Source organism: Heloderma suspectum, chromosome 1 (assembly GCF_057233095.1).
Source record: "Heloderma suspectum isolate Gila_16-S chromosome 1, 16-S_ref, whole genome shotgun sequence".
Lineage (NCBI taxonomy): Eukaryota > Metazoa > Chordata > Lepidosauria > Squamata > Helodermatidae > Heloderma > Heloderma suspectum.
This window is the reverse complement of record NC_139458.1, coordinates 130,924,931-130,939,213: the sequence shown is the minus strand read 5'-3', so window position 1 is coordinate 130,939,213 and position 14,283 is coordinate 130,924,931. Positions and strand designations below refer to the sequence as shown.

General features: G+C 43.2%; 2 protein-coding genes across 30 annotated transcripts in view; one reads left to right on the top strand and one right to left on the bottom strand.

The window, feature by feature from the left end:
• LOC146357872 (solute carrier family 9 member C1-like) overlaps positions 1-3,154 on the top strand; it is a 124,964-nt gene extending 121,810 nt beyond the window's left edge. For all 4 annotated transcript variants that reach the window (XM_084857511.1, XM_084857503.1, XM_084857495.1 and 1 more), the window contains one exon: positions 1,217-3,154. In XM_084857511.1, coding sequence (XP_084713637.1) covers positions 1,217-1,264 — 48 coding nt within the window. In that variant the 3' untranslated portion in view covers positions 1,265-3,154. The remainder of the gene's footprint in view (positions 1-1,216) is intronic.
• Positions 2,959-14,283, bottom strand: part of PPP6R3 (protein phosphatase 6 regulatory subunit 3) — a 106,540-nt gene continuing 95,215 nt past the window's right edge. For 15 of the 26 annotated variants that reach the window (XM_084857934.1, XM_084857857.1, XM_084857924.1 and 12 more), the window contains one exon: positions 2,959-4,435. In XM_084857934.1, the coding sequence (XP_084714060.1) occupies positions 4,384-4,435 (52 nt within the window). In that variant the 3' untranslated portion in view covers positions 2,959-4,383. The remainder of the gene's footprint in view (positions 4,436-14,283) is intronic. The other 11 variants (XM_084857789.1, XM_084857651.1, XM_084857771.1 and 8 more) reach the window with 1 other exon arrangement.

Genomic DNA, 14,283 nt, shown 5'->3' with positions numbered 1-14,283 from the left:
GAACACACCAGTGTTAAGGGGCTGGAGAGGAGAGCATGTCTGGAAGTAAAAGTGCTGTGGAAGTGTAACCGTCAGCATAACCCAACACAACAGTAGGTATGCCCACTGATCTTAATGAACTTCGGGTGAAATCCTATGTTTGTAGGGCAGCCTCCGAAGTTGGAGGCTGCCAAGTATCCTAATACGGGGCAGCTGGAGCACAGATGCAATGTTATGCCCCTCCTTAAATGCCTACGCTGCTTTCATGTCCACTCCCAGATCCAACATAGGCTCCTCGTCCTTATCTCCAAAGTCCTAAATGGCCTTGCTCTCCTCTTTCCACTCTTATATCCCAATTTCTGGATTCAGCCTTTGCTCCTCCAGCTCCACCGAGCTGTTATCCAGCGGTCTCCTGCTCCATATATAATCATATCCTTTCCCTGTTTAACACTGCCTCCCCTCTCCCCTCCCTCCTTCTCTTGTCTCCCCTATGTCAAATTATAGATCAGGAACAGCTCAATCACTGAACTCAGTGGGATTTCTGAGTATACATGTGTAAGATCGCATTATGAAATATGTTATATTACACCATGCACCTAGAAAGATGAATAATGCTAAATAAAGGTCTTTGGGGCTCTTAGTGACCTGAGCATCTAAAACCCTCTATAATCACTATTCTTATAGTTTGACCAGTTTGCCTCCTGAGGAATGAGTGTTTTGTGACTGGCCATGCCACACATCTTATGAATGGGCAAGCCCCATGGTCCCACAGCAGCCGTTTTCTGAGAGTACCCACAATACTCTTTCAAAATTATAGTTGTGCCCATCAACTCAAAAAGGGTGGGGGCCCCTGCTCTAGTGCACCACGCTTTCCAGCACTTTTAAGAAAAGGTTCCCATAAAATGAGACCACCATGAAATGAGTTATTTCCTTAATGAATGAATCATAGAATTATAGAATAGTAGGGTTGGAAGGGGCCTATAAGACCATCAAGTCCAATGAGTTGTTTCTATATTTCTGCACATTCTGAGCTGATCATTGATCACTTTCCAATCTCTTACTTGTGTATGGAATAGTGACACCTAGTTATGCATACTTAAATCTGTTGGCTTTAGTTTCACTACAGAAGTGGCTAGTCAGAAAATGTATCAGAGTTGTCTAATCACTTATACCTGATTTATTAAATTGGATGTTTATGCAGATGATTGTTCAAACATGCGGTTTTCCTCTTACACAGGAGTATACGTATTTGAGCTCCCAAAATCCCAACTTGAGAAGAGTTTAATGAGAAATGCCCATCATGTTCCAGTATCAAGGAGCAAGGATATGAGATTTTGCAGAGAAACAAGGCATAACAATCAGCCCCCTCATGGAACCAGTTAATTGTATTAGTTAGACTTTTTGTGCATATTGAATATTTTACAAGTTTTAAAAGATTTTTAGACAAAACTGCTAGTAAAACAACAGCTTAGTATATAAATACAAACTGTTTACTGTTCTAAATTTAAGAGTTTTGGAATATTTGATGTTATTTCAGTTGTGACAATCTGTGTAATAAAGTTTGAACTGACTTTATGCCTCAGAAAATTTCAGAATATTTAGATTAATATGAAACAAAAACAATGCCTATTGATATTGTTTCCCATCTTGAAATTTACGTATTTCTTACTAACTGATTGCTATAAACAATACAAATGTTGGTTTGCAACTAAATAGAGCCTTTTATAACCACAGAGCATAATATGAAACCATTAGTCCTATAGCCCACACGGTTTTGAGAATTATATCTGCTTTAAGGGCTATGCTTGAAAGATGGAGTAAAAATATTATACAGAGAAAGGGTTTATTTGGCCCAATTGTATGCACTTGTCCAAAATAAAATTTACTTCTGAGTAAATGTGTAGTGGAATAGCAGTTTGGGGCCAAGTAGCTTACAGAAGCCCATCCCAATGAACAAAATGAATGTTCCTTTGAGTAAACATTTATAGATCTAGGTGTTTGCAGTGACTGATTGTCGCAAGAACCTCCTCCCACCACTCCAAGTATGATTGGAGCAGTTTCAAGTTTTTAAAAGCATTTAATCATATACAAATTCAAGATGCTTGAGGTTTTTAAAAAGACTCAGTTTCATGAAAACCCTTCCCTCTTTGACGAAGGAAGTTCCATCAGATTCATGGTACAAGTGCAGTCCCTAGTACATGTCCCACATGTGGTGTAAATCTGGTGCTGTTATGAAAAGATGCTCTGGACTATGGATGGGGCTAACCTAGACATATCAAATGTTAGTGCTTGTGCACAGCCAAAAGTTCAGTAAAAAAGTTCAACACTATCCTATTTGTATTAACTTTACACATTTGTATCATGAGTCAGTTTGTACCATGCTCAAATAGTTGCTCAACTGCACTTGCACACAGATGTGAAATATCACATGCCTTAGATCTGAAAATGATTGTTATGTATTAGTCCACAAATAGTGTAAATGTTGTGCTGTAGGAAAATGTGCATGATTGTTTTGAAAAGTTGGGCTGTGCTGCTGCAACTAAGAGTAAAAAGCCAACTAAAAGCTTATCTTATCAAAGCACTTTTTTCCAGCATGAATAATAATCCAACACAGCAGCAAAACGTAGGATGTAATTCCTTTGATGAAGAAACCTGAAGCTCTTAGTACATTGTTTTAAGAGTGTCCACTACTCAACTATTCCCCCAATAAATTCCAGTTTTTTGGGTTTGAGAGGATACTTCAGGATGATACAAAGATGTTGTGACTAAGTTGTGTATATTATTTACAACACTAGGAAACCATTTACTTAAGCTGCTGTAACATGAGAAATGGGATCTGGTAATTTCCCCAGCAGCAGGAGCTATAAGCTACAGGTGGCTTCTGGAACTACTCTGCAGTGGTTCAGAGAGGAGGGGACACAGCACAACACCCACCTGCTTCCCCCCCCCCTTTGAAATGTTAAGAAATGAGGGAAGAATAAAAGTACCAGTATACATTTGTCTTTATTTCTGTATGCAATGTAGTATTAGGCACATAGCTTGGGACACTTTCTAAAATAAGTCATTGGCCATTGTTTAGAGTATCCTTTTGGCTTTTAAATACTGGTCAGGAAAACAAATGATGTAAAAATAAATGAATAACTTTCTATTAAAGAAATAAAAATGGATTTGCATCTAAAAGTGCAAGAGGTGAAGTACTTTACCCTTCCACCAGACAATGTGGCAATATACATTATATTGCTTCCGTTTGAGAAGGCGGTTGGAATTTTATGACATAGAAAATTATAAATTACAATTAGTTTCCATAATCACTATATATATATACACAAGCCAGATATGAAAAAACTGGTTTAAAACTTACAAATGAAAAACTTCACACAGATCAAAACAGTGAAAGTATAACAATTAACATGCTCAAGTGCCCAATTTTGATATTTAAAGATATTATACCTTTAAAACACATGAACTGTAATTACATGAGCAGCATGGGCATTTCATTATATTTAGTTGATTTGTCAAAAGGATTACAGTGTTTTAAATATGAAGATTGTTCCAAAATGTTTAATTTTATAATGCTTTGAATTAAACTACATCTTGGTGAATGGGTTAAAAACAGGTGAATCACTTAAAAATACACAACAAGCCATGTGCACTTCAAAATATTATAGTGTTTCACCTGTAAGGTATTGTTTCAAGCAAACAAGACTGAACAGAACGTATGGCTTTACAATAACATCAATTTGTCAACTAAGTTGTAGCAATAAATACTTAAAATCTCTACCAATAGACTTACATTTTGATCCGGTTTAAACAATACAGAAAACAATTACCAATCGAAAGCCTGCTGTAAAATGTTGAACACCAAAAAATCTTTTTAAATCATTGTTTTAAATCTAAAACAACCAAAACATTTAAAGGGCATTGCAGTTGAACAAATCTTTGCCAAACTAAAAGAAACATGGACTTCAGGACTTTTTAGGGTGAAAATATTATGAAAACTGCTAAATACTTTGGTCACTAATTGTCAAATAGTTATGCCTCAAATACATTAGAATTGTGTATTCACTTTTTTATAAAACTATTCTTACAGCCATTTTAACTATAGTATCACTACTATTGTTACTTGGGTGGCAAGATCTTATTTCACAGGCCACCCATCATTTAGAACAATACAATATAAACATACGCAAAAATTTCTTGGTATTTCTCAATGTGCAATTTTTACACTTATGAATTTCTGTACAATGTCTTAAAATCTAGAATATAAATGTTGCTGGTCCTGATCCCTTGTGAAATTAGTGCAGCAGTGACTGGCTCCAATAGGCTCTAGATGAAATCCTCAAGAGACACAAATCCTTGGATATCAGTTCATAATCCTCAGCCAACAGCAGTTGATATCACATATCATACAGGGCCATTAACAGATGCCTCTGCTAGAAGAGCTTGTTGATTAGTCCTATGGAGTTAAACAGAAGATCTAAGTGTCACCTTAACATTAAAAAATTGCACAATAAAGTTAACAGATAAATGTTAAAGTACAGTTCTTCATGGCCTCTACATTAGATACGGGCTCTGCGCCTGCACAGAGCCTTGATTTGGGAACATACTACAGCTGAGGAAAAATTTGGGTGGGAGCCCCTCCCCCACTGTCCCAATGGGTTCTTGCTTATTCCCTCAGTTCTTCGACTGCCATTGTGCGAGCTTTGTAGGGAACACTGTAAAGACTGTTTTTTGGAAGCTCTGAAGTTCTTTCTTATTCTTACTGTTGTTTTCTGTCTTTAACTATTATATTTATTTTGGTTAGTGATCTCTCCCTGTGATTGAGGCATATGGCATCAAAGGCTCTCTTTTGCAAATTCATGAGATACAGGAGTAAGCTGCTTGCCAGGGACAGACATTCCCTCTGTTTATTGCGCCTAGGAGAAGGGCACATAGTAGAAACTTGCCATCATTGCGAGTCTTTTACAAAACAGGCTAGACAAAATAGGGCAGATAGACTTCACGCGGAACTATGGAAGAGAGCACTCGAGGCAGTACAAACGGCCAAACCTAAGATGTCTCAACTGCAGTGACTGACTTCTCCCTTACCTGCTGCCCAGGGTGCCCCACCTCTGGAGGCAATGTCCCCGGGCCAATCACTGCAAGGGGCAAAGATGGATCCACCAATCCCAGGGCGACCTCTCTCTTTTATGGTGGCTAAGAAACTGGCAAAAGAAGCCAGAACTGAAGTCATCAGACTCTCGGAAAAAGGAAAACTAGGAGTCCAGAGAGCCTAAAAACCAAACAAAGGAGCCCACTGTACCTGCTCCTCCACCTCTTTGGATTTGCCAATTCCAATGGCCATGGTACCATCAGCACTGACTCAGGAAGTGTGCCAGGAACCGATTATGCTCCCTTAAACCTCAGAAATAAGAGATTCTTCTCCCCACAATGCTATCCGGGCCCTGTAACTGCTCTATTATGAGCCCTTGGGTCTGAAGTAATCCTTGATACTGAGAGGGATCCCCACACTAAATTATCTCGGATCCATACCGGAGGGAGCGAAGGGAAGCCAACTATCATCCTCTGCCACAACATGACAGGTCTAAATCCCTGATGTCTGAATGGGACTGACGTTCAGACTAGTCACTTCCCCCTCGACATTCATATTGGATTGACTGGACAGCACATCAAGATAGCGGCTAGTATTACAATCGCATGTGGTATCTAGGTGCTGTATCTCCATGTGATCAGCCATGGGATCGACCAGTTCCATCTGTATCCCTTTCTAAACCTGCAGCTCTGGGTGCATTTATACCTCCATCAATAACGAATCCTTGATAACCGTCTGAGTGGTCTCAAGCTATGGGACTCTCTGAAAATGGAGATGGAGCTGTGGGAACTCAGGAAGGTGCTTCACCTTCTGAAGATACGGGTCTCTTCTCCGACGAAGTGTCCAGGATAGCCAATCGTTAGGCTTGGAAACTCAGCAGCCCGCACAGAAAATAGACCCTGTGTTCAATGCTATCTGCATAGAAACTTTGATACCAGTTGCCATACCGTTTCTCCCCACACTGTTGCAGAGAGCTTCGGCTATTGGGCGGTATAGAAATGAAATAAATAAATAAATAAAAACAGTCTTGGATGGCCCTGACATGAAAGAGATTAGAAGCCATGTACAAAATGCAAGAGAAAGATGCAGGCTTCTTGTTTTCTCATCCAAAGCTGAGTTCTGTTACTGTTGAGTCTTCTCAAGGAAGATCTCAAAAAATACACTCTTCCTGAGTGGATAAGGAGGGCAGGAGGCTTGATTTGATGGGTGGATGCCTGTACTCCTCTGTCGCTCTGGGGCTGAAGGTGGCAAATTACCAAGCCACCATTCCAAGGTACCAGCTGTTTTTAGGGGGAAAAGTTGGCTCCTTATGTGACTATCTACCAGATGATCAGAGAGAACTGGCATGGATATTCCAATCTGAAGCCGTGTAGCTATCACATCAGCAAATTAACACCACGCAACATTAGGCCGACTGCAGTGCGAAAACTACAGTAGGGGCAATAGTGTTGAGAAGGCATGCATGGTTGCAATCAGTGGGCCATTTGATGGTGAAGCCTTGTTTAACACTGGCACAGATGATGTTATAGAGTCGGTACATAAGGCAAGAATCACAGCTAAAAGGATGGGAACAGGTCAACAACATCAGCAAACACAGCTGTACTGATACAATTGTTGGCCATGCCAGCCCTTTTACCAGACCCGCCAGCCAGTGGAACGATCCACTCATCAGCAACCACCATCAGGATCAGAAAGGCAATACTCTTCCTTTCTGTCATGAACCTCCAGGAATACTGGAGACAACTCTGGCAAATGGCCCTTTCCACTTTTGCCCTGTCATTACCCCTTCCTTTGGATCTCACCTGTCTGCTTTCCTTCTGGTGTGGGAAAGTATAACATCAGACAGATAGGTTCTATTGATCATTCAGAAGGCATACAGAGTCTAATTTGATGCCCTTCCTCCATTCCTCAGCATCAGTGCACCCATCGATAGCGATTCTAGAGGAGACATTATCACTCCTTCACAAAGGGACAATCTGCCAGTTTTACCTCAGCATCATCAAAGCAGTTTCTATTCTTGCTATTTCACAGTGCTGAAAAAAGATGGAGGGCTTTGCCCAATTCTACATTTAAGAGATTTTTTTTCATTAAACCGAAAAGTTTCAGATCACAACTTTATCCACCATCCTGCCACTGCTACATAAGGGAGATTGGTTCACGTCGGTAGATTTGAAAAAGCATACTTCCACATTGCGTTAGAGGAATCTGCCAACAATAACTCTGGTTTGCAGTTGGTCCCGACACCTACCCATTCCAAGTCCTCCCCTTCTGACTCTCGACAGCGCCACGTGTATTCACAAAATGCATGCCGGTGGTTTGTGCGTATCCCCGCTCTGAGGTGTGCAAGTGTATCCTTGCCTAATTGATTGGTTGTGTCTCCTACAAGAGACAATCTTCGCCGAGACATCCAAGTGATGGTACATCTACTCCAAGGTCCTGGACTTTACCACAATGTGGAGAAGTTGTCGCTTGAACCCACACATACCATACAGTTCATCAGAGTGCTCTTGACCTCCAAGACTGCACAAGCCTACTTACCTCAGGAGCAGGCAGACACATTAATTGCCCTGATAGAGACAATATGCCTGGTTGGAAAGGCCACTGCCACCTCAATCCAGAGGCTTCTAGGGCTCATGGCAGCAATGGTGGCAGGGGTACTGTTGGTGGGACTTCACATGCGAACATTATTAAACTGGTTCCTGAGGGTCTTCAATCCATCTATGAACCCGTGTTGGATACAGCTACATGCCCAACAATATCCTAAAGTCTCTTCAGTGGTGGACCAACAAACAATCTCTAAAAAGGAATTCTTTTCCTTCATCCATGACCAGCAGTGGTACTGACAGATGTGTTAGTCGATGGGTGGGGAGCCCAGAATCCAAGGTGTCTGGAGGGTTCATGAGAAGACCCATCACACCAATTTCCTCAAACTCTTGGCACTCCAAAAAACTCTTCTGGCATTCAATATTGGCCTTCAAAACAAACTTATTCAGGTGGTGTCTGACAACACCACTGTTTTGCAATACCTGAAAAAGTAAGGTGGAACTTGCTCACAGCTTCTAACCTCCTTGACCCTCGGTATCTACAATTGGTGTATTCAATGAGGGATCGATCTGGTGGCTATCCACATTGCTGGTACTGGCAATGTCCTAGCGGACTTGGTGAACCACAAAGATAATGGAAATCACAAATGGCAACTGAATCCAAAGGTCATACACAGTCTATTCCACTGAGAGGGCACCCCCGACACTTTCTGCAGTACTGTGCGACACTTTCTGCAGTAGAGTGGGGTCCGGACTTAGTTCGATGGGAGATGCTTTCATGGTTCAGCAGACCAAGGAGTATTTTCATCCTTTTCCCCGCTTTCCACTTCTTACACGTGTGCTGGCAGAAATAGCAGTGCACAATACGAACTGCATATTGAGAACCCTTTGGTGGCCTTGCCAACTGTGGTTCACCCCATTGCCATGCAAGGTGAAGGGACAATATGTAAAGTGACGCATGTTGGAGCAAAAAAATCCCAACTTCAAGTATAACCCGATGGAGTATGAGCTAGCGGTGATTGACCAAGAAAGAGGTTTGTCAACCCAGTGTACAGCCACTGTAAAAAAGGCAAACTCCATGTTGCATTAGAAAAGGAATTGAGAATAAAACTGCCAATATCATACTGCCCTTATACAAATCTATGGTACAACCAAACTTGGAATACTGTGTACAGTTCTGGTCATCACACCTAAAAAAAAAGTGCAGAAAAAGGCAACTAAAATGATGAGAGGCTGGAGCAACTCCCCTATGAGGGAAGGTTACAACAACTGGGATTGTTTAGCTTAGAAAAAGGGAGGGTAAAGGGAGACATGACAGAGGTCTACAAAATTATGCATGGTGTGGAGAATATGGACAGGGAGACTTCTCTCTCTCTCTCTCAAAATACTAGAACCCAGGGTCATCCTATGAAGCTGATTGGTGGGAGATTCAGGACAGATAAGAAGTACTTCTTTTAGTTAAACTTCACTACACCACAGGATGTAGTGATGGCCACCAATTCGGATGGCTTTAAAAGGGCGTGAGACAAATTCCTGGAGGAAAAGACTATCAATGTCTACTAGTCTAGATGGCTATATGCTACCTCCAGTACCAGGGGCAGTACACCAGTTGCTGGGGAGCATGGGTGGGAGGGTGCTGTTGTGCTCATATCCTGCTTGTGGGTTCCCGGTTGACAGCTAGTTGGCCACTGTGTGAACAGAATGCTGGACTAGATGCACTCTTGGTCTGATCCAGCATGGCTCTTCTTATGTTCCTTCCATACTGGATCTCCTGTCTCATGATCAGGGCAGGATCGGACACCAAATGTCCCTACACTGCACATGATGGCATGGAGACTAAGACAATAGATACTGCTCCACCTATTTCCTGAGACATACAGATGGTGTTGAAGTCTGCACAGAAACCAACGACGAGGCTCTCATATGCTCGTAAATGGATGGGTTTGGGGTAAGGATGTCAGAGAATTCTGCCACGGATCTCGGTGAGGCTAAATGCCAGTGCATTCAGCCCCCCGAAATCCGTGACGGAATGAAGCCCCCCCTGCCCCCCCACCCCACAAAATGGGCCTGGAACGGAGCACCTACCTGCTGCTGATGCCAGGCTGACTTGTCTGCAGCTGCCATTCGCTTCTTCCATGTAGCCGTGATAGGCTATGTAAATACTTATGTAGCCTATCACGGCTAATGCAGGGAACGCAAATGGCGGAGGCTACGGTGGCCGCCATTTGCATTCCTTTTTTTTTGCCGTAATAGTCTACGTAAATATTTACGTAGGCTAAAACGGCAAAAAAAAAAACGGAACGCAAATGGTGGCTGCCATAGTTGCTGCCACTTGCGTTCCCCTAGTTAAGCCGCGATAGGCTACGTAAATACTTACGTAGCCTATCACGGCAAAATATAGGGATGCAAATGGCGGTGGCTATGGCCGCCGCCATTTGCATCCCTGCAGGCTGCCTAGCGGCCGGATGTCCGGCTGCGGGCGGCTCTGGCTGGCGGCTCTGCGGAATCTCCGCAGAGCGGAGCCAGCCGGAGAGAATTTCGGGGGGAGGGACAGAGCGCCTCCCCTGCACCGCGAATGTCACTCTTCGAAAAGGTAAGTGACTTTCGTACATCCCTAGTTTGGGGACACTTGCAAGGGAGATCCTCTGGGGATCCTCTCTCTTGCCCCATTTTACTTTGAAGTTTCTCCATTCGTTGTTTGACAAAGGTCTGAAACTGGCATTGAGTAAAGTTTACCTGGCAGCAGTTTCTGACAGACATATTGCAGTTGACAGTTTCACAGTTTTTTGTACCCACTGGTACACCAATTTCTTAAAGAACTAAAGAATCTTGCTCCTCCAATTCATTTGCTGATCCTGTGTTGGAGTCTTTCTGTAATGCTGAAGACATTAACGGTGAAGCCTTTCAAACCTATGGCTTCAACGGACCTTAATCTTCTTTCTTAGAAAGTCATCTTCTTAGTTACTATCACATCTGCCTGTCGATCTAGTCAGCTATATGCCTTGAGGGTTGATGTCCCATACACAGTCTTCCATAGGGACAATGTAGTGTTGTGTCCTGATGTTGCATTTTTACTGAAGGTGGTATCCTCTTTCCACCTTAATCAAGACATAATTTTACCTTTCTTTCCATCCTCGTCCTCTGTATTAAGAGTCTACAATGCAAACTCTGGATGTCTGTCATTCTGACAGTCACAGAAGCTTTCAATATGTTATGGGGGTGCCCGGAAAGGGCAGACGGTTACATCTCAATGCTTTGCAGCTTGGATTGTGCAGACTATAAAGTTAGCATACACCCTAGCCGGCCTACAGCTTACTGGCCTAGTCAATGCGCACTCCACTCGAGGAGTGGCTACTTCAGTTGAATTCAAGAGAGGAATTCCATTACTTGATCTCTGCTGAGCAGCAACATAATCACAGCCATAGACTTTCGTTAAGCATTATCGCCTTGATGTTCAGGTTTGGGCAGACTGCACCTTTGAAAGATCGGTCCTCTCCTCAATCCTAAACTGAGACACTGATCCACCTCCAGTAAGCCAGTTTGCTACTCATCCATATGTATGATGCAAAGAGACTACAAAAAAGACAGGTTGCTTACCTGTAACTGTGGTTCTCTGCATGGTCATCTGTGCATTCACACAACCCACGCACCATCCCTGCTTGGTGTCACATTTGAGTTTAATGTTGATACCGAGAGGTTCTTTTTGGTTCTGAGGCTACAATGTCGGTCTCAGGGTGAGAAAATAAGTAGGAACCCATTAGGTGCATGCACACTGGAATGGTGGAGGAAGGGTTCCCGATGAAAATTTTCCTTAGCTGTAGTACGTTCCTGAATTGAGGCTCCGAGCAGGTGCAAAGCCTATATGTATGAATGCAGAGATGACCAAAGAACCACAGTTACAGGTAAGCAACCTGTCTCTACATGTTATTAAGCTTTATTTCAGCTAGGGTGAACGGCTTTGCAGAACAGTTTGACGGAAGAGAGCCAGCACAACGTAGGTGTACTAGAACTCCCAGGTGTAAGAAGTACAAAGAGAACCATAGAATAGTAGGGTTGGAAGTGGCCTACAAGGCCAGAGGGTAAGTAGAATATTGAGAGCAGGAGATCTTTGCTCTCCCAAGTCTACTGCCTTGAATTGCGCAAAGGCTGCGGCCACAGATACCTTGGGGATATGATATCAGTACAGTACAGGTGGGCACCTTGGAGAGCAGGGCCATTTTCAGATTTGAGTGGGCCCTGGGTAAAGTGCACTCTGGTGGATCTCCCATTTCTCTGGGCTGTGAGAAATTTTAGGGACACAGCACTTACTCAGGTTTGGTTTCCTTTGGAAGTTGTTCACTGGAGGCTTTTTAGTGGTATATACAGGTTGAGCATAAGTGGTGGTACACAACTTAAACACTCCAACAGATAGCCACAGTCCACCACTCCATCACATCGCTAGGAAATCAGCTAGAACTCTAAGATACTTATGTACTCTAAATACCCAGCTCTGTCTCTTTCCCATTCCCTCTCAGCCTTGCCATCTATTGTTCTTTTCACATGCATTGCCCCCTCCAGCTGGCTAGAGGGGATGAGGATCCAGATTAGGGCTGAACAAATCTGTCAATTTCGGTTTCACTCAATTTCTCATTTTTCCAACCTTAAGTTCATTTCATCCTGTTTCTGCATCAGTTTGCGATTTTTTTAAAATTAAGGACAAAAAATTGTGTGCATTTTAATGGGCATGTCTCCGAATACATGCTGGAATAGTGGGCATGGCCAGTCACCCATTTCACAAAAGGCAAACTGGTGATTCTAAAAGAAAAGTAACTTGCTTCAAAACCAAACTACAAAGCAAAGGTGGGGTCTGCATCCCAACACAGCAATTTTGCAAATGGGCACCCCCCTCCCACAGCAGACTTTTTGTGATGGTGCCCATGGCACTCTCAAAATTCCAAATGTGCCCACCAGCCCAAAAGGACTGGGAGGGCCCTGTCCTAGAGGTAGATTTTTATTTTTGCTGCTAAAAATTCAGCATTATCCTGTACTTCAGGCTCCTTTCATTGACATAACCAAGAGTATTCCTAGGGATGACGATATCCTAAGTTTTCCAGTGTTGTCCATAAGTTCTTAATTAGGCTGTGTGTAGGCTGGGTATATGGTCATCTTTTCATTCATGTTGACGATTGTCCCTTGACACCTTTCCCTGGAAGCAATCCCAGTAAAGACAGAGTGCTTCTGGCTTCAGTGCATGACTACACCCACCACACATTTTACACCCATAAAATAAAAAAGTTAAGGGTGGCTGGACTGCATTACACTATGTATTTTGGTTCCTCCTCTTTTGAATTATTGAACTATTTCCATTCTAGCTGGCTATGATCAGCCAGACAGCCACTCCTGGCTGCATTATAGCCATTACAGCTTGCCATTCTAAGATGAGTATAACGTTAAGAATTAAGCGTCTTGAGTTTTCTTGTTTCCTTTCCCCTCCCTATCCCCTTTTCCATGTGTATCGTGTCTTTTTAGATTGTAAGCCTGAAGGCAGGGACTGGAACAGTGTATACCATGACGTCCATTCTCGGGTGGTATAATGGAGGTATCCAAGGATTTGATCTCGTCTCCCCCCTCCCCCCAGCATATCAGGGATTACATGATTAGTGATATTCGAAAGAAGTCCTTCCTGGTCCTCATGCTCTGCCTCCAGTTTTTGTACATGGCCAGGCTCAAGACAGAACACTAGAGGAGAAACCAGGAAAGAAGACAGAGCAGCAGAGCCAGAAATGAAGACACCTCTCTGGAGGGCAAGGCAACGACTGGAGTGCACAGAACAGGCCAATTAGGTGAGAAAAACATATCAACCATGTGAAGGGTGGGGTTGGATACCTCTGTCACACCAACCCAGAATGGACTTTTATGGGGAATACCTAACATTCCATTCGCTGGTTGGTATGAAAAAGCATCCAAGGACTGGGATGTGGCCAGGCTACCTTCCAGGTGGGCCAGTGGCTGGCTATTTGGGACCACACTCTACATTACTTGTCTCCTGAAAGTGGCTTCTGCCAAGATGAATCTGTCTGGCTCACAGTGATGGGTAAATGTGTTAGGGTTGGCCCTAGTCCTTGATACTGGCCTTGAAATAGGAGACCAGCTTTCTTTTGAACCAGCAGGTGAAGGCTTTCCATATCATTTCATAAATATGCAGGGTGGATCATCTCTATGAAGAAAGGATGGTGGTTACCACGTCTACAGAGAACCCAATGCTATGAGAGCTTTTTGCTCAGCCTCCGAACAGCTAGGTGGAGCCACCTGGCTTCTGGATGGGTCCCTGAATGAGGAGGTCCAGCCTGCTGGTTAGAAACTAGGAGGTGGACTGTGCCAGCTGCAGGGCTTCTGTGAACCACTCTCCTTGCCCATGAGGAATTAACAAAGCTTGTTCCAGCCTGACTTTCCTTGACCCTGGAAAGAAGAATGGGAGGGACCAAGTACAACAGATGTGGAGGCCAAGGGGCCATAAGCACATCCTGGCCCTCTGCCTGGGTGTCAGGAAATGAGAAAAGTAGGAACTTGTTTTTGGGAGACACAAACACATCTACAAGCATGATGCCAAATCAGGCCTAGATCTGGAAGATCTAGAGCCCACTCCCGTGGATCAAGATATTGACTGCTGAAGAAATCAGAGGTTGTGTT